This window comes from Musca domestica, unplaced genomic scaffold (assembly GCF_030504385.1).
Source record: "Musca domestica strain aabys unplaced genomic scaffold, Musca_domestica.polishedcontigs.V.1.1 130, whole genome shotgun sequence".
Taxonomy (NCBI): domain Eukaryota; kingdom Metazoa; phylum Arthropoda; class Insecta; order Diptera; family Muscidae; genus Musca; species Musca domestica.
This window is the reverse complement of record NW_026712173.1, coordinates 316,081-336,073: the sequence shown is the minus strand read 5'-3', so window position 1 is coordinate 336,073 and position 19,993 is coordinate 316,081. Positions and strand designations below refer to the sequence as shown.

Sequence of the window (19,993 nt, the reverse complement as noted above, 5' to 3'; positions counted from 1 at the left end):
TATTTCAATTCAGCATGTTGAATTTTGAGTTTTCGAAAAAATTTTGGAATTCACCTAGCTGAATACGACAATATGTCAAAATTTAAAAATTTTAATTTTTAAACCCTAATGCCCAGTACATTCTACTTCAATTCAGCAAGTTGAATTTTGAGTTTTTGAAAAAATTTTGGAATTCAGCTAGCTGAATACAACAAGATGTGAAATTTTAAAAATTTTAATTGTAAAACCCTAGCAGCAAGTTGAATTTTGAGTTTTCGAAAAAATTTTGGAATTCAGCTAGCTGAATACTACAAGATGTCAAAATGTAAAAATTTTAATTGTAAACCCCTAATGCCCAGTACATTTTATTTCAATTCAGCAAGTTGAATTTAGAGTTTTCGAAAATAAATTGGAGTTCAGCTAGCTGAATACGATAAGATGTCAAAATTTAAAAAGGTTAATTGTAAAACCCTAATGCCCAGTACATTCCATTTCAATTCAGCAAGTTGAATTTTGAGTTTTCGAAAAAAATTTGGAATTCAGCTAGCTGAATACCATGTACGTTCTTTTTCAGTTCGGCAAGTTAAATTTCGAGTTTTCGAAAAAAAATCTGAATGTTAAACCCTAATACCCAGTACCCATGTTAGAATAATACAGGTAACAGGAAGTTTTGTTGTACAACAATCGTAACAACAACCACATACAAATTTGTTTTTGTACGTAATACAAGAGTCAGAGTTATGTGTCCAAAAATGTAAACAAAAAGGAAAAATCGGTTATTGTAGTAAGAAGTTTTACATTCGTGCATTTCTGGAACAAAAAAAGTTTCAATATAAATACAAATATTACCTAAATACATAAGGCGTACAAAATTCCAATGTTAATAAAATCCAACTTTGATAGGACGAATATTTCTTTGCCTTTTGATCTGTAGATCATAAAATCAAATCATAGAGATAGATTTTACGCTTGGATTGGAATACAATGCAACTTCTTCAATAAGTTTCGGCCGTGTAAGCTATTTTACCAAGAAGTCTGTTTTTGTGCTGACCGTCGAAATTTAAGGGTGCTGTAATTCCAAGAATTTTAATTTATAATTTTAAAATGACATTAAAAAAATTTCCGACTGTGCAGCCGTTATTAAATTTTCGTTACGTAAAATTCGTACTCAGTCGACGTTTTTCACCACACAATTTAAACACATGTATTCATATGAGAGTTACAAAAAAAAACGTCGGGCGTTCAAAATTTAAAAATTTAACATTTTCAATATAGACAATTGAAAAAAAATTAATTTGTGTTTTTTATTTGGTAAACCTGTAATGTTCTGACGCCAGCGCTATGATTGTGTCGTGCAGAAATTATACGCCGTTCTTTAACAGTAGCTCGACGTTGAAGTCTAAGCTCAGCGCCAAGAAATGTCAGTACGTGAATAAAATAAACGATTTAAGTTATTCATTTTTTCTTTGAATACATTTTATTATATTCTGTAAAATTTATGTTAAAAGATATAAAAAGGTGGTATTATCTTTGCTTATCGGATTGTTCATATTTCAACGATCGGCTGGCTTTTTTGGAAAAGAACAAAGGAGTGTAGGCCTTTGTTTATTTCCGAAGAAGCCAGCCGATGGCTTAAGCCAGCCAGAAAAGAGCTTTATGTATTTCACCCTTAAGTCAGTTAGAGAGGCATATTTACTTTAGGTCATGGTACAATAAGGAGGTAGAACAGCTTCGTAAAACTGCAGAAATACAGCCCTGAGGCTATGCCCGCTTCCTGTCAGAATTATTATTTGATACTTTTGTTCATTTCTAAATTTAGTCAAATAACGCGAAAGATGAATAAAATGCCTTGATGTTCTCTCAAAAATATGATCCTAAGTGTTCAATCTTTCAATTCACTGGTTAATCTCGTTAATATTATTAATGCGCGCCTCGCAATTTAAGTTTCTTCCAATCATATGGGAGGTTTATCCATATTTTAACCGATCTCGAAAAAATACAAAGTTATTTTTAGGATATTTGTATGTTTAATTATCCACCATTGAGTCGCACAATCGATTACAAATAATCGATTAATCGGTTTTCACCACAGTCCATAGTCGACTACGACTTTCAGAACTTTGAGTACCAAAAGTCGATTAATCGAAAGTCGAGTTACATATCCCTAACGTGGAGTATAACGAACGAAACAGAAAAAACTCGTGAACGCGGCGGATTAGTAGCATAGCAATAAAAAAATTACAACAAAGTTTTTTTTTGCACGAATTTAAAGAAGATCTATTAAGAGTTATATAAAAACCAATTGGCACACTTTCTCTCTACGGAAATTGTAAAAAGTAATTCAAATTTCTGGTAATTTTTACAAAAAAAAAAAAAAAACGTTGCATCTGGTGTGGTGGTGACAATGTCAAAATAATAAAAACAAACAATGCACAGCGGATAAACAAGAAACGAAGAAGAAGGATAATAATTGGCAAACCATGAAAGAGCAACAATTACACATTTTTGACATTTTGTTGGTTTTCGCTGTTTTTGAGCATATTTTGCCCATTCTATGATGTGTGTGTTTTGTTTGATAGCCGCTGTGGGGGACGACATCGCCGTCTTTACTGTGCAATAAGATAAAAACCGTACTCTTCTTTTTGGTGTTGTTTTATTATCTGCGTGTATGTTCTTGTTGTGTATACACCTTTGTTGCAAAAAAAATATTTGCATTAAAAAAGGTGATAATAAATTAACGGAGAATTGAGAAGAGTGTTTTTCATAAAGGCAAAATTGAAAATAATCTGGCAGTTGGTCTAAAGCATTCAGTGCATGTGAATCGGAGCGAAAATTTGGTGCTACAAGAACAAAGACAAGCGGAATATTCCAGCATTTGTGTGTGACCTGTGAAGATTAAAAATACAAAAAAATTGATTTATTTGGAAATTGTAAAAAGAGCGTTCAGAGAAATGTTGCTGCAACGTAACAAGTAAATGTTGTGTTGTACTTTTATCCTGTTTCTTTGTAGGTCTTGTCTATCCTTTGTACAGCGTAAAAATTCCATTAGAACGTAACCAACCCAATTTCCCATTTGATGACCCCCCGCCTTGCAACATGCTTAAAACATTGACAAAAATGCGTACATGTAGTGTGTATTATAAGGCCTCCTTTCAAATGAGAAAATATAAAATTCCCGAAATAAGTACGAATATTCTAATTTATTTCTCATTTGTATGTACAGAAGGTGTTATAGTATACATGTTTTTTGTTTTACATATAAGTGTTAATTGAATTATTATTGATTATATCCCCCACCACATGTTTTTATATTTGTCTCGTCTCTTTTTGTCTATCCCCTTTTTTGGTCTTTCTTTCCCCATTTAGTGCCCTCCTTATACTCCAAATACTGTTCCAGAGAAGTGTAAATTATTTTCAAAATTTTTTACTTTCTTTTCGTTTTTTTGATTTATTCGGTTTGCTTTTGTTTTCGCGGCTTGTGTTTTTGTGCGTGTTTTGTTATTGCATTTAGTATGTTTGTTTTCTAATCGGAGCCAAATTCAAGTTAGAAAATAACTAACATATGTTTTAGATAAACAAGTTCTTAGTCGTTTTGTTGCGTTACCTTATGTGTTTGCCGAAGCCGGCGATTGATGCTGGCTTGGATTTACGTTTTTTGGCTTATGGCGATTATAGAGGCTGAGTTCGTTCTAAATTTTTTTTTCAAAATTATTCAAGGACCTCTCGCGAATCAAATAAAAAATTAGGCTGATAGAGGCTTATGTTGAATTTGAACTCGCCGTGAAATTTCTAACAGGTAAATATATCAACCTGATTATGGTTAAACTCAAGAACACAAAAACAGGGTAACACCTATCCGGTCGTATTAGGTCTAAAATTACAATATGAGTACCATTTGAAAGCTTATGATACAACTATCCAACAAAAGTTATGTGACTATTGTCACAAACCATAGTTTATCATCTAAACCTTGACTTTTGGTCAAGAATTTTTGAAAAGCATTAAAAATGAACCTATTTTGCGGAACATAAAGTACGTATGCTCCTTGTATTTCCAAATTGCTGCTATTTTTGTTGACATACTTTTTGAAGCTACAGAAATTAAGGTTTGGGCACATAAGCTGCAAATTATGTGTTCGTATATATTGTTTAAAAGAAAAACAAGAAAAAAGCTGTGAATTTGGTCGAACCACCACCATTTAGCAATTCTCAAAAAAATAAAATCCGTTAAAAATTCTGTTAAAATCTTAAAAATACCAAATGTACCTCACATTTGCACAGGCAAATTTTGTCATAAAAATTTTGTCAAAATGTGCATCCACACAGACATTTTTCTGTCATATGTTGTAGTGTCCATTACGAACTTCAAATACCAATTTAAAGCAATTCCGGTGAATAATGACGCTAAAATCATCAAAGTACACGATATCGGGATGTTCTGTTGTATGGAGGGTGTACAAAGACGTAGACCATTTTCAATACCAAAAGTCCTGCAGACATAATACACTTTTGAGTAAAATTTTATCAATCTGCTTCATTTCGTTCGGAAGCTTATTGACTATTTTACGCCTTATTGTACTATGAGGACGCGGCCGAGGTCTACTTTAGAAAAACTTGGTATAGCGTAAAGCATGTTGGACATGGATTTGATACCATTTTGTAAGAACCAGATAATTTGGTTAAAAAATCGGGTACATAGCTGTTTAACTCCATTTTGTACTGTATTAACCCGTTGGATAGATATTTTCATAAACTTTCATATTGTTTATTTTGATTTAGTAGAACCAGGTATAAACCCTTTTTTGTATACGGACGTTGGCTTCAAATAACCTTCTCCATGTAAAAGTATTTATAATTTCAATTTGATATGATTAACGACCCACAAAAGAAAATTTCTTATATGGACCACGTTAATGACAAAATCTGTTTACTGGGTTTTTAATATTTTTTAGTACCTGAAATAAAGTAATATTTATTTCATGTATAGCTTAAAATTTGTATTCAATATGACCCCATTCTGAACTCAAAAGAAAATGAAATCCCATTTGCATCGCTGTTGTCTGTATGTGGGCACTGTAGTCTACTTTCGATTTCATAAATTTAACGCTTCATTGAATTAAATTAAAGAATATTCTTGGGTGAATGTTGTGTAGTATTGTCGTTCTTATCAACATCATTTTATACGCATTATATATGTACGTATTTATTTATAAACATAATATTTTTATTGTTGTTGGGAAGTAATCCCGATATGTATTGGATTCGTTTATATGTTCGAAAAAAACCGTATTATACAAAGAGAAAATTGCTTTGTTCCTTAATTTATGAATTGAAAAAGTTTGCGAAAATAATAAATTGAAAACACGGCTCTTTTATTTGTGCTGCTGCAAAGTTCAAGACTCTTGTTCGTAATATACAGATTTTCTTACTGTAATTTCACAGACAAAATGAAGTCTAATATATATTCCATTATCTTCCTCGCTCTAATGAACCCAGGCAGATAGAAAATGTTTAATGAATCTATGACATCGAAATAATTGATGTATTTCCTTCGTGACCTTTTTTATTCCACATTCTTTTAGCAACAAAATACATTCTGTTAATGGTCCCTAACTGTTTTAAAATTTGATACAATCCTATAATTGTTGCAAATTATCTATCAACTATCTACTCAATATTCATTTTTAAATATATATAATTAATTGAATTTATCTTGAGTAATTAGCAAACCTATAAGATAAGATAGCACAAATAACTTCGTTAAATATAACACATTTTGATAAATTTTGTAAATAAATACGGTGTAAAATGTAGGTTTAACGAGAAGAGGAAGGCAACAAGACATATCAAAATATATTTGATTTTTATGAGAAGTCAAACAGACAGTAGCCGCAAACTAGAAAATATAACAACAACAAATCCATTGTAGTATCACATGCCCACCAAATTAAAAAGAAACAAAACTACACATGCGGTAAACTTTTTATGAAATTTATTGTTAAAAAGTTCATTGATACGTTTTTTTCTTAAGCTTCCCTTTTTCGTCGACTGGTTGATAGGCAGACACATAATACCATCGCAGACATACGACTGGCATATAGCCAATTTGTGTTTACTTGAATGATGGGAAAATAGAATTTCTCGGCCTTTTTTATATTAAGCAATATTTCTTGTTAGTATTTTTTACCCTTTGGACGGCCAGCGGGTGACACACAAATGGAAATATAAGAAAAACTTCGAAGAATTCGAATACTATGAGTTTGTTGTTAAGGTTATTTAATTTCTTTGATGATCTTTGAAAATATCTAAAGAATTTCTAAAAACTAATTGCTACAAATATTAATTGTCTACATTTAGCTATACTTGCTTCTTGTATCTGTCTAGCATTATTAATTGTTTCAAATTATGCACACTCAAATAGTTCACATTCGCAAATGTTTATTTTCGCTAAAATAATTTCGTGACAGCATTAAAGCTCCGGCGATTCATAATTAGGGGATAACTGATTCTAATTAGAAATATATTCCTGTTGCTTTTTGTAAGAGAAACCATAAATTAAACATTTGATAGAAATTATGAATAAACTACTCATATGTTGGTGTACGTACGCTAGATGAAAGGAAATGTAATGTCCCGAAATTTGGTATACACTCTCCGGGAAGAAAACAAGGTCGCTCAGCTGCGTAGAGAAACCTGAACAAAGACTTGAGGTAGGAATCATCGGAGGTGACTGTAATATAAGGGCTATGGCTTCTTAATAGAGTGGCTACTCTATTTATTCTCTAACACAAAACCATCAGTTATTCTTAGCCAGATTCTATTCTGCCTCTCTTATTTAAAAGGAACACAATAGTTAATATGAATATAAAAGCCACTCCGTCTTCATTGTTGTGTTTTGTAATACTAACTAATCTCTAAATAGTGTCTGTAAAAAAATGATATTACTTGTTGTTGTGGTGGTAACAGTAATATAATTAGGCTTCCTAATCGATAGACTCTCTTTTGTATCGTTGAAGATCTCTCTCTAGATGATGCAGGTCCTTCCTGACACGTCTAGGAGGGGGAGTTCCGTCGGCCCAAACAGGTACTGCAACGAAAGCATATGATTATGTTGACGTAAGGCAAGAACCTTCGTCCCCATATGTAAATGGTCCACTGGGCGGCATTCTGGCGGCTCTGAATATTTTCCATTGCGTTGCAATCGTATTCAAAGACCACAGTGGAGCCGCATTGTTGACCACAGACAACAAGACCTATCGCGGTAAAAGAGGTCGATAATGTTCCTTATTTGCGCCCCAAATGCTGCCGTCAGGACACGAGGACCTGGTTCCTACTTTTCAATTCGTTGTAGATAGCTGTGGCTTGCGCAGTCGACTTCAACGTGCTATCGATTGTAACCCCAAGGATTTTGGGGTAGTTAGTGGTCGGAATTATGTGCCCCTCGTCTTGCATATTCAGATGTGTTCTCATCTCCGCAGTCCATGTGGTAAATAGTGTGGCCGTTGATTGGTCAGATATTTTCGTATCCCCTGCAGTTAAAAAGGCAACAAGCTTCGCGAGTTATCATCCCACATTTGGAAACTTACTGTTTCATGCTACGAGGCTTAAACTTATTGTTCCGGAATTCTATGTCCGACTGGCGTACAACGTTTCTGCGGGAGGCCTTTGATAAGTCAGAAGTCACTATTACTGTTCTGTGGCACGGTTTGTTCCGGTTGAGTCATTGAATCAACGGCGTGCAATACTAGAGGAGTAACACCTAAAGAATCCTTGCTACTGGCAGCAAGAGCGAAATTGGCCTGTAACATTCCCCTTTGCTGGCTTCTTTGTCAGACTTCAGTAGCGCGGGTCCACACGATCCATTTTAAAACCTTGCGTATCAAGGCCAAATTCAGATTCAGGTGGTATTTATATTACTGTTAAAAAAACACACGAGAAGGACATATACAGACACCGGATTTCTATTGAGGATTTTTTTGTACTAGAAAATCATTCTACTGTCAGAAGACTTTTTAGAGCTACTCTGTTCACGTAGCGGATCTTGTTTTAAAATAGAGATTAAAGCAAATGATCGCCAATTTTCATTTATACCGAGCGAAACGGCGTTTAAAATTACAGATACTTTTTGTTACTACTATTCATATGTATGGTTGAATGCATACATTCTCTGATTTTTAAAGTTAATGTGGCTGAAAGCTTTTATTTCACATTATATTATATATATTTGTACATTGTAAAGCATTAATTAGCATTAAAGTAAATTTAGAATAGAAATACAATCGCTTTAAAATCATCCTTCAAACGTTTAATCCTCAAAACTTGCTGATTTCATTTTCAAACTTCCCCTGGTTAATTGGTTCAAATCGATTATCGACAAATATGGTTTTGGTGGCACATTAACTGGCACCTCAAATCGTGTCTGTTTCTCTGGCGATTGACTCTTAGTTTTGCCACAATAGTCATGCAACAGTGGATCATGAGCCAAATCGAAGCGTCCCGATTTAATACGCAGCAGAGCAAATTGATCGTGCGTTTGTTGATGTTGTTGACTGGATGTGGAGGGTATTGTTGTTGAACTGGCAACCCGACGATAATTTCGGTAACCGCTAAAATGACTACTGCCAGGGGCCACAGTTCTTGTTGGGGAAAATCCGCCTTCATCTGATGAACCACCCGAATCATAACAAATCGAAAGATTTGTATAAGATATTGGTGCGTAGCAACGTGTTGTTTTCGGTCGTGGTTTAACTTCGTAACGTGTTTTTGAACGTGATCTCGATTGATGAGTTCTGGGGCGACGTTTCTTTTGACGAACCTCTGTGGGTAGCGGAACTGGCAGTACATTTATGAAACGATAGTATTGTAAAAATGTTCTAGCTAAATTGCGGCCGCACCGATAGTCTGAAAACAAAAACACACATTAGGTGTATATTATTGACTTCCCTCTTTACTTACATCCTTCTTCAGTGTAGGCCGCCACAGTTTTACCATCCTTTAGATAATGACCCCCCATTGATATTTCCAATGTATAGGCATTAACCGTATCACTTAAACGTTCGCAACAGAAACGTCGAGCACAACCAGATTTCTTTTCATCAGCATTGAATATCATATTGTTCGCAGCATAATCGGGTGCATTTCCTGCAAACAGGCGAGGAAACACCAAATGCCTTTCATAGCGATAGACATCCTCGTAGGTATTGCCGTAAATAAAACAACCATGAAGACTTGTGTGAGCATGTAAATCAACGACGAAATCTATTTGATACGACTATAATGAGAAAAACAGAAGAAAGGGAGAGGGCGTGAGAAAAATGAAAATGTATTGTTTATATCTTTATCAGAGAAGATCCATTTTAAAACCTTGCGTATCAAGGCCAAATTCAGATTCAGGTGGTATTTATATTACTGTTAAAAAAACACACGAGAAGGACATATACAGACACCGGATTTCTATTGAGGATTTTTTTGTACTAGAAAATCATTCTACTGTCAGAAGACTTTTTAGAGCTACTCTGTTCACGTAGCGGATCTTGTTTTAAAATAGAGATTAAAGCAAATGATCGCCAATTTTCATTTATACCGAGCGAAACGGCGTTTAAAATTACAGATACTTTTTGTTACTACTATTCATATGTATGGTTGAATGCATACATTCTCTGATTTTTAAAGTTAATGTGGCTGAAAGCTTTTATTTCACATTATATTATATATATTTGTACATTGTAAAGCATTAATTAGCATTAAAGTAAATTTAGAATAGAAATACAATCGCTTTAAAATCATCCTTCAAACGTTTAATCCTCAAAACTTGCTGATTTCATTTTCAAACTTCCCCTGGTTAATTGGTTCAAATCGATTATCGACAAATATGGTTTTGGTGGCACATTAACTGGCACCTCAAATCGTGTCTGTTTCTCTGGCGATTGACTCTTAGTTTTGCCACAATAGTCATGCAACAGTGGATCATGAGCCAAATCGAAGCGTCCCGATTTAATACGCAGCAGAGCAAATTGATCGTGCGTTTGTTGATGTTGTTGACTGGATGTGGAGGGTATTGTTGTTGAACTGGCAACCCGACGATAATTTCGGTAACCGCTAAAATGACTACTGCCAGGGGCCACAGTTCTTGTTGGGGAAAATCCGCCTTCATCTGATGAACCACCCGAATCATAACAAATCGAAAGATTTGTATAAGATATTGGTGCGTAGCAACGTGTTGTTTTCGGTCGTGGTTTAACTTCGTAACGTGTTTTTGAACGTGATCTCGATTGATGAGTTCTGGGGCGACGTTTCTTTTGACGAACCTCTGTGGGTAGCGGAACTGGCAGTACATTTATGAAACGATAGTATTGTAAAAATGTTCTAGCTAAATTGCGGCCGCACCGATAGTCTGAAAACAAAAACACACATTAGGTGTATATTATTGACTTCCCTCTTTACTTACATCCTTCTTCAGTGTAGGCCGCCACAGTTTTACCATCCTTTAGATAATGACCCCCCATTGATATTTCCAATGTATAGGCATTAACCGTATCACTTAAACGTTCGCAACAGAAACGTCGAGCACAACCAGATTTCTTTTCATCAGCATTGAATATCATATTGTTCGCAGCATAATCGGGTGCATTTCCTGCAAACAGGCGAGGAAACACCAAATGCCTTTCATAGCGATAGACATCCTCGTAGGTATTGCCGTAAATAAAACAACCATGAAGACTTGTGTGAGCATGTAAATCAACGACGAAATCTATTTGATACGACTATAATGAGAAAAACAGAAGAAAGGGAGAGGGCGTGAGAAAAATGAAAATGTATTGTTTATATCTTTATCAGAGAAGAATATCATAATTATTTTAATGTCGGAGAGAATCAAAAAAAGTTTCTAACAAAAATCTTGGTATAACCTGCGATCTTGATGATCGCGGTGTATGACAGCATTTTGCCATTGTTGACCTTAATCCTTAGGATTACACCAGCTTGTCTTCTTCTAGTAATTGTCAATTGTTATTTACATCTGGTCGATTGGCATGACATTCATGACATCGATATCATTGACCAAAGGATATAGATCAGAGATCAATGACCTATTTAATAATATATTATTCGCATGGTAAAAGGTCATTGTTCCTGGTTAAATACCATTGATTGGTTCCCATTGGAACCATCCAATCCCATCCAATCCCACTCAAAATCCTTTTCCAAAGATCTTTAGTATCACCGAAGTGATTCTCATTTAAATGTCCAATATTTTATTTATTTTAAATAAAGAAATAAAGTAATTTTATACTTACATCCGAATTATCAATTTCTCTTAGCATATTTTTGATGGCATATATTTCCGGATGTGAAAATTCAGTAGCAACCTGCCACACACGATTCATATCCTGGCCAATGAGATTGCAACGATTATTGCCCAAAAACACACCATCCGGATTGACCATTGGCACAATTTTAAATACGAAATTTTCACGTAATATTTTCGCTATATTATGGCTACTTAACAAGAATTCCAAAAAACCTTGGCACATAAAGGATGCTGGACTGGCATTAGCATGGGAACGGCACAAAATAACAATGACACGGATAAAGCTGCGATCAATGCGATTCGTTTTCAGTTTGCCAGTAACGTGGTCAATTGTTATTAGATCGACATTGCGGTTTTGCTGAAATTTGCAAAAAATATTCACATTTTTTTTATTTCATTTCAAATCTCAACCTACCAGTGACTTAGTTAGCACACTCTTGGTGAATTTCTTTTCAGCCTGATTTTGACGATTCTCAATAACGTTCAGGTACGATTGTAAACGTGAATAGCTGTATGGCGGAGCCAAGGCAAACTGATAGACATCATCTTCTTTGTCAAAACAAAACACAAAACTCAGCACGTAGTGATTCTGATGATGCGGTGAACGATAATAGAAGACATGTTTCTTTGGCAAACGTTGCCATTTAGGACGCGAAGATGATTTCACTAGCGGTGTTAGACCCGAGTTGAACAAGTTTCGTGATTTACTTATATTCACCAAATTGAAGATCACTTTTTGATCTTGTTTCACATTGTCCACAGTGAAATTAAACCAAAATCGATAGCGGGGATTACATGTATCAGGTCGTAAGAATAAATCATATTCGAAATCTCCTATCAAGTTCGCTTTACCCAAATTACCCGTCTCGAATGCAGCATCGAAGCAAATTTGTCCACGTTTCGCTTTGCCACTTACACCGGGTGGCCGGATAATGACGCGAGAAACATTACCCATGCCACCCTCTCCATCACTACCTTCGCTATCTGTAAATAATAAACGTTAGATTGAAATTCAAATTAAAAATACCAATTAGTTATTGTCTTCGGGTATAGATCAGAATACAAAACACATCTTCTCAAGTAAAAATTGCTGAGATTGATTGCTTAAGTATAGAGTATTCCCCATTGACTTAACTTCATATTACTTTCAATTAAAGAGAGCCAGGTTTTTCAAAAGGAAACTGACAATATCATGATTTCATCCCGGCGAAGGGAATGTTCACTTGTTTTTTTTTCAGCTCTAAAAGTATCGAGCATTCTCAAGTGAATGAGAATCACACAGATTTCTTGCCTTTGCCAAAAAACATCAAAAGACGAAGAAACATCTACACAGTAATCTGTGTGTGAGTTTGTTGAAATTATGGGTAGAAACCTTTCAATAGGAAGTCCATAGAGATGTTTAAAACTAATACAAAGTTTGAAAATATCAGTCGGTTTGTCCAAAAGTTTTAATATATTTAGTTATATGACAGTAAACCTAAAAAAAGCACCGCTTTTAGACATATTTTCAGTCTCCATCCAGTCTCCATGGAATTATCTGTAACTATTTTAGTACTAAAATTTTCCAATTTGTATAACCTTTACCATATGGAGGTTATATTACTTTTATCATGCATGTAACTCATCGAACCAACCACATAATATAAAGTATCATAATGAACGTAAAATTCTAGGTCGATTTCTAGTTCGTCTATCACAATAAATCTGTGCCTACTGATTATCTGAATTTCTTGCCCCAAACGAACGACATTCCGGGAAACTCTTGCATAACATTTCCGCTTAAGTTTCGGATTCTTGATGAATTCGATCTTAATTTTTTACCAAATCATCTATTAATTGACATTTGGGTTTGATTTTTAGAATAGACCTCATGTAACAAATCCTCACAACTTTCAATCCCTTTTAAGGTTTCGTCCCCAATTTCCACTCAAATCAGCAATAATTTAGTATTTCGTGTTATTTGTGGATTTAATCTATCCAATTTCTGCAATTGACAACACTTGATTCGAAAATTCACCAAATATTTACCCTCTTCCATTCGTTCATACATGCTAGTATGCTCCAACGGATCCTTTGCAACACCCAACATTATTATTTTTCTTCAAACAGTAATTTTTATTTTTGGTTTACTTTCCACCACAACACTTGTGGTCTATTCCAAAGGTACTGCGAATCTAAATTCACTTAGCATTGCCGCAAAGGTATTCAGGCTCTAAATCCAATTCATTTTTCTTTTTACTTTATTGAATTGTAATTAAATTGTTGCGAGGATATGGGAAATCATTTTTTTTTCGTTTTCAAATTTCCGGCCCGACCATAAAATGAAGAACACTTATGGGCTATGTGATATCTCTTAACAAAAATATACACACATTCACAAATGGTATTCTCAATATTATGACCTACATACACGTGTACACATATTCTGTGAACTCCTATTATCCTTAGAGAATAAAAGACGAAGAAGAAGAATAAACCCCTCGCTATAACCTTTCTATGTAAGCTACTTTCTATATAACCTAAGACACTTACCTCACCCACCACAGTACCGATTTTATTTCTTGAGCTTAGCACCTATCAGGATTTGATAATGTACTTACCATGGGTGTCATGGTTCTCCCATTCACTCCCTGTTTGCCATTGGCAAAACTATTACTTTTTCTTTTGACACGTACGGTTTTCTATGAATGCGTGCCGCCATTTATCTCACGGCTCTAATAGCTGGTGGCGTTGTTAGTTTTGAATACCGCCAGGATTTGCATTTTAATTGCTGTGCATTTCGTTTCAAGTGTCGTGTCATGACACCACCGCACACTTTTTTGTTGTAATACGTGTTGAGCTTTAAGGTTAAATGGTGTTGTTCATTAACCTAATGAAAAGCTATGTGGGTAGTGATATGGAATGAATGGAATTGTGAATTATATATAATTTTGGAAAAATTGTGTCAGAAGGTTTATTGCGTCTCTCCTCCGAGGCAGTCTATAATGGAATTTAGAAAAAAATTACAAGTCCATGATTATGTCCGCCATTATGTGACATATTTGACCCCTATCGTAAACTTTTCGGCCCTCCCTCCTAAAACACACCTTAATTCGATAAATATTTCTCATGTGAAATTGGATTTTTTTGGAAGTGATTCATCATGGCCTATGAACAGATCACAAAGAAAGTCCATCTGATTTGTTTTCAATTAAGTGACTGACATTGTAAGGACTAGATAGCTTGATAGATACTTTTTTAAAAAAGGTTTAGAGTTCTTTTTTACTCTAGATTAGGGCCTTGTTTATACGAAATGGCGTATCTTTGCTAAATGCGTAATTTAGATATTTGAAAGACTTTTCATTTAGATTCGTTTACAGTCTTTAATTTACTACCCAATCTATCTATTATGAAGTGTCCGATGCCATCTGGACAGGATTCCCCGAAATTTTTAAATAACTACAAAGGTATCCAACATTTCCTAGTTTGTCAGGGTTTCAATCTATATATATACAGGGTGAGATAAAAAAAATGCAACAAAGCCAAACGCCATAATTTTTACATTTTCTTTTAAATTTTATAATTTTTAAAATTTTTTAGTACCATACACAATAGTCCAATGGATTTGTATCCGAAGATTTGGCCATTGTGCGCTGAAAATGAAGCGAGGAACATAATTTTGTAACCATTTTTGGGTGACGCGTGCTGAGTCCTTTTGGAATGTCTAAGGTCTGTGGCCAAAATGTTTTCGTGTCCAAGGCTTTAATACACCCTCCAGAATATTTTCGCGATTATCGGCTGTTATGGCCATGGTCGGCGCTTGAGTTTTGGTCGCCAACCGAAGGTGCACATTTTCAGCTGACCTCTTTCTCAAGTAAACACAATCGTTTTGTTTGTTTACAAACTGCTGGACAACGAATATTATCTCATCGGAGAAAACCAAATTCGGCAGTTCACCAATTTCGGCCAAGCGAAGCAACTTTTTAGCTCTTTTGAGTCTACTTTCTTCCTGATGTGGTGTAAGTTCTTTTTTTGGAATTTCAATAGCTTAAACCCGAGCTAATTTTTCAACACTTGCCGAATGGAATATTGCAATATGTTAAGCTCACGAGCCATTTTTCGGCCCCTGTGACGCTGGTTTCGATCAAGTTGCTTCTTTACTTTTCGAACCATTTCTGGTGATGTTGCTGTTTTCTTCCGTCCACTTCCTTGACGTCGGGCTACGCTACCAGTATCACGGTAACGAGCGATGGTACGAGACACAAAAGATTTATTCACATTTAAATGCTGGAGTGCTCTAACGATAGTCACTTGTGATTTTCCAGCCAAATATAAATAAAATCACACAATCACTCTTAAATTCTTTCACGAATAATTTTTCTCTTGAAAATTCTCATGAAAAAATGAATAGGATAGGATGTCAACCTGCGACTCATTCAGAAATTGTGGCAGAAACATGAAAAAAATTACGAATATTAGAAAGAAACACGGCAGCGAACGATGGAAATACAAATTCCAAATTACAGTTCATTTGAATGGAAAATATTGCTAAGATCGTTACAACACCGAAAATTGAGCTGAGTTTTCACATGGGGCTATTATAGATGTTCTATATCATACATGTTTTTAACACTCAAACTAAGACATATGGCTTAAAAATAAGATCAAAATATCTAAAACCGACGGTAGATGAACACCTATTAATCAGTTTTGACATGAATATTTATTTCTATTTAGAAATTACTATGGAGTCAATACTTATTATATAAATTGTGACTAATAGCCAGATCTGTGATATATTTTTTTGCTTCAAAAAATATGCATTAAAGACTAAGAGTACGGGCCGGGAACGCGGACCGGGGCCAGCTAGTATCTTATAAACGAGGTTCTCGCTTGAATAACTTCAGGATTGATTGATGAACTTTTATTTCTATAAAGTTCGCAGTCGCTATGCTGCTGGTAGTGTTTTGTTTCAAGAGCACAAGCTGTATCACGGTCATAATATGCAAAAACCAATGTTGTTGCTTATCTTTGCTATGACCGACTCTACACCACGTAATTTTAACTCGGCCGTGAATCTATTCTTCCTTGGATGAATACAATGGACCAAAGGTCTCTGAGTGAAGCAACTGCCGATAACCATGTAGCTGCGCGCAAGGGAAATATACCAAAAGTGCTGTGAAATTTGTAGAGCACAATATTCACATCAAAAACGAAAAATTTTGCTGTGCAATGCTGCGATCATTTCAACATCACGTGACTTTTACTGTGATGTAGCTGTAAAAACGTGTTGTGAATGATAAGATATAATGAATATATTAGATGATTAAACTACAGAGGGAATCAATTTGAAAAATTGGGATATGAAGTAGATTATTACAACTCCAAATTAATAACTAGCAAAAACAAATTGTATTTGGCCGGTACGTTATATAATTTATTACCTTATTGACCATCCTCAAAATCCCTAAAGCTAGTTCTATTTTGTGGGTGAGGGGTTGTACTTATATTGAATTTTTATGGAAAGTAATCTATCTTCCTCGAAAGAACCCATAATATCAATGTATAACTGATTTAGTAGCAATATATCGAATATCAAAAATCCGAAAGTATGGTTATGTAGGGAAAATACCTTGACTATATTTTGCGAAGAGTGAACTTAACAATAACTTCCTATTAACAAATAATGGGTTTCGTATTCATTTTTTGCAGCTATAAACTTACAAATCGACCAACAAAGTCATTATTTTTCCAAGGGCATGTCATACGAAATAAGAGCATGCCAACTTAAAACCGCTTAAAGTGAACAAATAAGGAGAAAACAAGTAAAAAAGCTATAAGTTTGACCGGGCCGAACTTTAACAAGTAAGCAAAGGCTACAGTCGAGCGGGGCCGACCGTTGAATACCCTACAACACTATAATAAACGATACAGTTTATATAGGCGAGATACTCGAAAGAATTCCACAAGATATTGTGACAAATAATAAAAGAAAACCATCAGGTTTCGTTCTCTAATTTTCGAATAATAGCAACTTTAACTAATTTGTTCATTTGCAATTTATTGGTAGATGTTGCACTTAAATGGTCTTCCTAGATCTGGAACCAATATTTCCCAAAGACCTATAATCTCTCAGAAGTGGCAAAAGATTAACATTTATTATTGGTTTTTGACTGAAACGCATCTATATGAGATACAGACATTTGACTATATTCTTCAACGAAATCAGCGTTAACGAAATAGTCAGAAGTGCGTCTTTCCTGTATTTGTGAATTCTCCAAAAAGTCACTGGAATGGACATTTTCGTATTTTGTCTATAAAAGTTGGCAATCTCCTTCACACATTGAATATTTTTGGATGGCCATCCAAAACTGCTTGGCTTTTGCAATGTCCGGTAACCCCCATAATTACGACCTGCTGACAATTTTGCAGTTTTTTGGTCCATTTCAACCCCTTAATATATGGCGATCATCTCCAAAAAGAATAGGCTTTTATTCTGACCCTCATCTTATCTCCATGCAAAATTTCGTAAGGATTGGGTCATAAATGCGATCTGTATATGATATCCTGATATTCTAACTACTTAGTTTTGTTAGCTGTAGAAATATTACCAAATGTTTAATTCAAAATGAAAATATGCCAAAAATATCACAAAATTGAAAAAATATGAGAAAATTTTACAAAATCAATATTTTCATCTTTAGAGAGATATTTTTATGCGATTTTTTTAGACGTTTTTTCTTTCCTGCCAAGAGGCCTTTCTAAATTAATGAGAACTGCCGAAATCAGTTCAGCCGTTCTCGACATATATGAGATCTTTCAAGCATATCTTCTTTGATAGACATATATATCGCACATATTTTGCTATATATCCGTTTTGTTGGATGTTAACATCAATGTAAAGATCAGGAGTAACCTTGTCATGGCTTTGTGATTTTGCCGGGATTTAAAATATTCGCGGTTTAATGAAAAATTTTGAATTTTTTCAACAAAAAAGATATGGTCTATTTTACCCGCTAAATATTATCCGATGACCACCCAAATAGGTAGACTTCTTGCCAGCCCTAAACTCTAGCTACATGCGAAATTCCGCGTCGATTGGTCTATAATTGCGGCCTGTAGAGCAAGTGCAAAATCAGGAATTTTTTCAGTTTTTGGTCCATTTCAACCCCTAAATATTATGCGATCATCACCAAAAAAATAGGGTTCTATTCTGACCCTAGCCCCACCTCCATTTTAAATTTCGTGAAGATCGGACCATAATTGCGACCTGTAGCGTGATTACAAATTAACATGGACAGACGGACAGACGGACGGACGGACATACATAGCTAGATCGACTCAGCTCGGCGAGATAGGAAGATCCATATCTACTTTCCTATGTGGGAAATCAATATTTCGTGGTGTTACATAATTTTTGGCCCAATCAAACTTATAATACCCCCAACACATAGTGTTGTAGGGTATAAAAACCCTCAAATACCAAATTTGAAAAAAAAAATCTGATGAATAATGTCGCTAAGCTCATCAAAATACCGAAAATCGGGAGGTACCGTTATGTGGGGGCTATACGAATACGTGGACCTACATTGCCCAATACCAAAAGTCCTGCAAACATAATATACATTTGAGTAAAATTTTATCAACCTACTTCATTTCGTTCGGAAGCTAAAGTGATTTCCACAGACGGACGGACATCGCTAAATCGACATAATATTTTATGCTGATCTAGAAAATATATACTTTTTGGGATCTAAAATGTATATTTCGATGTGTTACAAACGAAATGACAAACTTAATATACCCTTCATACTATGGTGGCGGGTATCAAAAACAAACCTACAAACAAGTTAAAAGAACTGTATTCTTGGGTCTAGGTAGGGGTTAGTCTGTGGTCACTGATATATGACTGTAAATCTGGAACTAGTATAGTACCCTCTGTGCAAATGTTTTCCAATTGAAACATGTGTCCATACGTATAAATTAGTCGATTTAGATGAGGTTAATACATGGAAGTACTTTTTTACATTGCCTGCGTACTAATAATAATGGCGATGAAATTGATGCGTTGTAAGGGTTAATACTTTATATAATATGTCTCTTACCTGAATCGCCCATTTTCTTTCTGGCTGTTCCCACTTATTACTTTTGCTATAAAAACGTCACATATTTTTCCTAATGGAAATAAAAAAACCTTTTGTTAAATCCTATATTAGAAATGCAGTAAGTAATAAATGTATACATTATGGTTTAAGGTGTTCCATGCTCCTCCTCATCGTACAATGACCCTTTAAGAAATCCACTTGAACTTTTTACTTGCGTGCAAAAATATTTCACTTTCGTTGATATCCTCTGGGGTTTTGTTTTCAATTTACCACGTTTTTGTGATATGTGTGAAATATTTCCAAAGAAGGCGTCAGCAATAGAAACACTATTGCATATTTTTAGGCGTGTACTTAAAAAACGTCTTGCAATAATCTCCAAGGTAAAATCTTTTGTTATTTGTTGTATTTGCTTTGATGTTGGAAATAAATTTTCTATTTTGTTTGATGATGATGATGATGATGATAAGTTTCACTTTTAACAACACTTTCTTGACGACTGCTGGTCGTTTTGACGTTTCCTTTCACCTTTGTTGCAGTAGTGGTATCTTGGAATTTCCTTTAACATTTCTTTTTCTCTCTCGATTCTATCCACATTTTGTAAATTTGTTTACATTGTTTCATCA

General features: G+C 34.8%; 2 protein-coding genes across 7 annotated transcripts in view; one reads left to right on the top strand and one right to left on the bottom strand.

Annotated features, from left to right (window-relative positions):
* The first annotated feature begins 2,147 nt into the window (after positions 1-2,147).
* The window catches only part of LOC101896993 (phosphoribosyl pyrophosphate synthase-associated protein 2), a 29,114-nt gene continuing 11,268 nt past the window's right edge, over positions 2,148-19,993 (top strand). The window contains exon 1 of one of the 4 annotated variants that reach the window (XM_011293993.3): positions 2,148-2,315. Coding sequence is in view for 2 of the 4 variants with exons in the window: in XM_005182918.4 (XP_005182975.1) it covers positions 2,931-2,950 (20 nt within the window). In the remaining 2 variants the exon portion in view is untranslated. Of the gene's footprint in view, positions 2,332-2,719; positions 2,951-19,993 lie in introns of those variants that run through there. The other 3 variants (XM_011293994.3, XM_005182918.4, XM_059118765.1) reach the window with 3 other exon arrangements.
* Positions 9,648-19,901, bottom strand: LOC131800431 (cytosolic carboxypeptidase 6-like). 3 transcript variants are annotated; one of them, XM_059118762.1, is made up of 6 exons: positions 19,508-19,901; positions 19,371-19,440; positions 11,702-12,270; positions 11,273-11,644; positions 10,426-10,741; positions 9,648-10,371 (listed from the first exon to the last, which is right to left on the bottom strand). In XM_059118762.1, the coding sequence occupies exons 2-6, from the start codon at positions 19,381-19,383 to the stop codon at positions 9,776-9,778; spliced, it is 1,866 nt and encodes a 621-aa protein (XP_058974745.1). In that variant the 5' UTR covers positions 19,384-19,440; positions 19,508-19,901; the 3' UTR covers positions 9,648-9,775. The 3 variants fall into 3 exon arrangements, with proteins under 3 accessions (XP_058974745.1, XP_058974746.1, XP_019892101.1); XM_059118763.1 differs by lacking the exons at positions 19,371-19,440; positions 19,508-19,901 and adding an exon at positions 13,887-14,146; XM_020036542.2 differs by lacking the exons at positions 19,371-19,440; positions 19,508-19,901 and adding an exon at positions 13,315-13,825.

Coding starts and splice junctions, on each gene's coding strand:
- LOC131800431 (XM_020036542.2), bottom strand. CDS start 13,375: ATGTTGGGTGTTGCAAAGGATCCGTTGGAGCATACTAGCATGTATGAA. Junction 11,645..11,701: donor GTGTGCTAACTAAGTCACTG/GTAGGTTGAGAT, acceptor TGCAAATTTCAG/CAAAACCGCAATGTCGATCT. Junction 10,742..11,272: donor GAGAAATTGATAATTCGGAT/GTAAGTATAAAA, acceptor TTCTCATTATAG/TCGTATCAAATAGATTTCGT.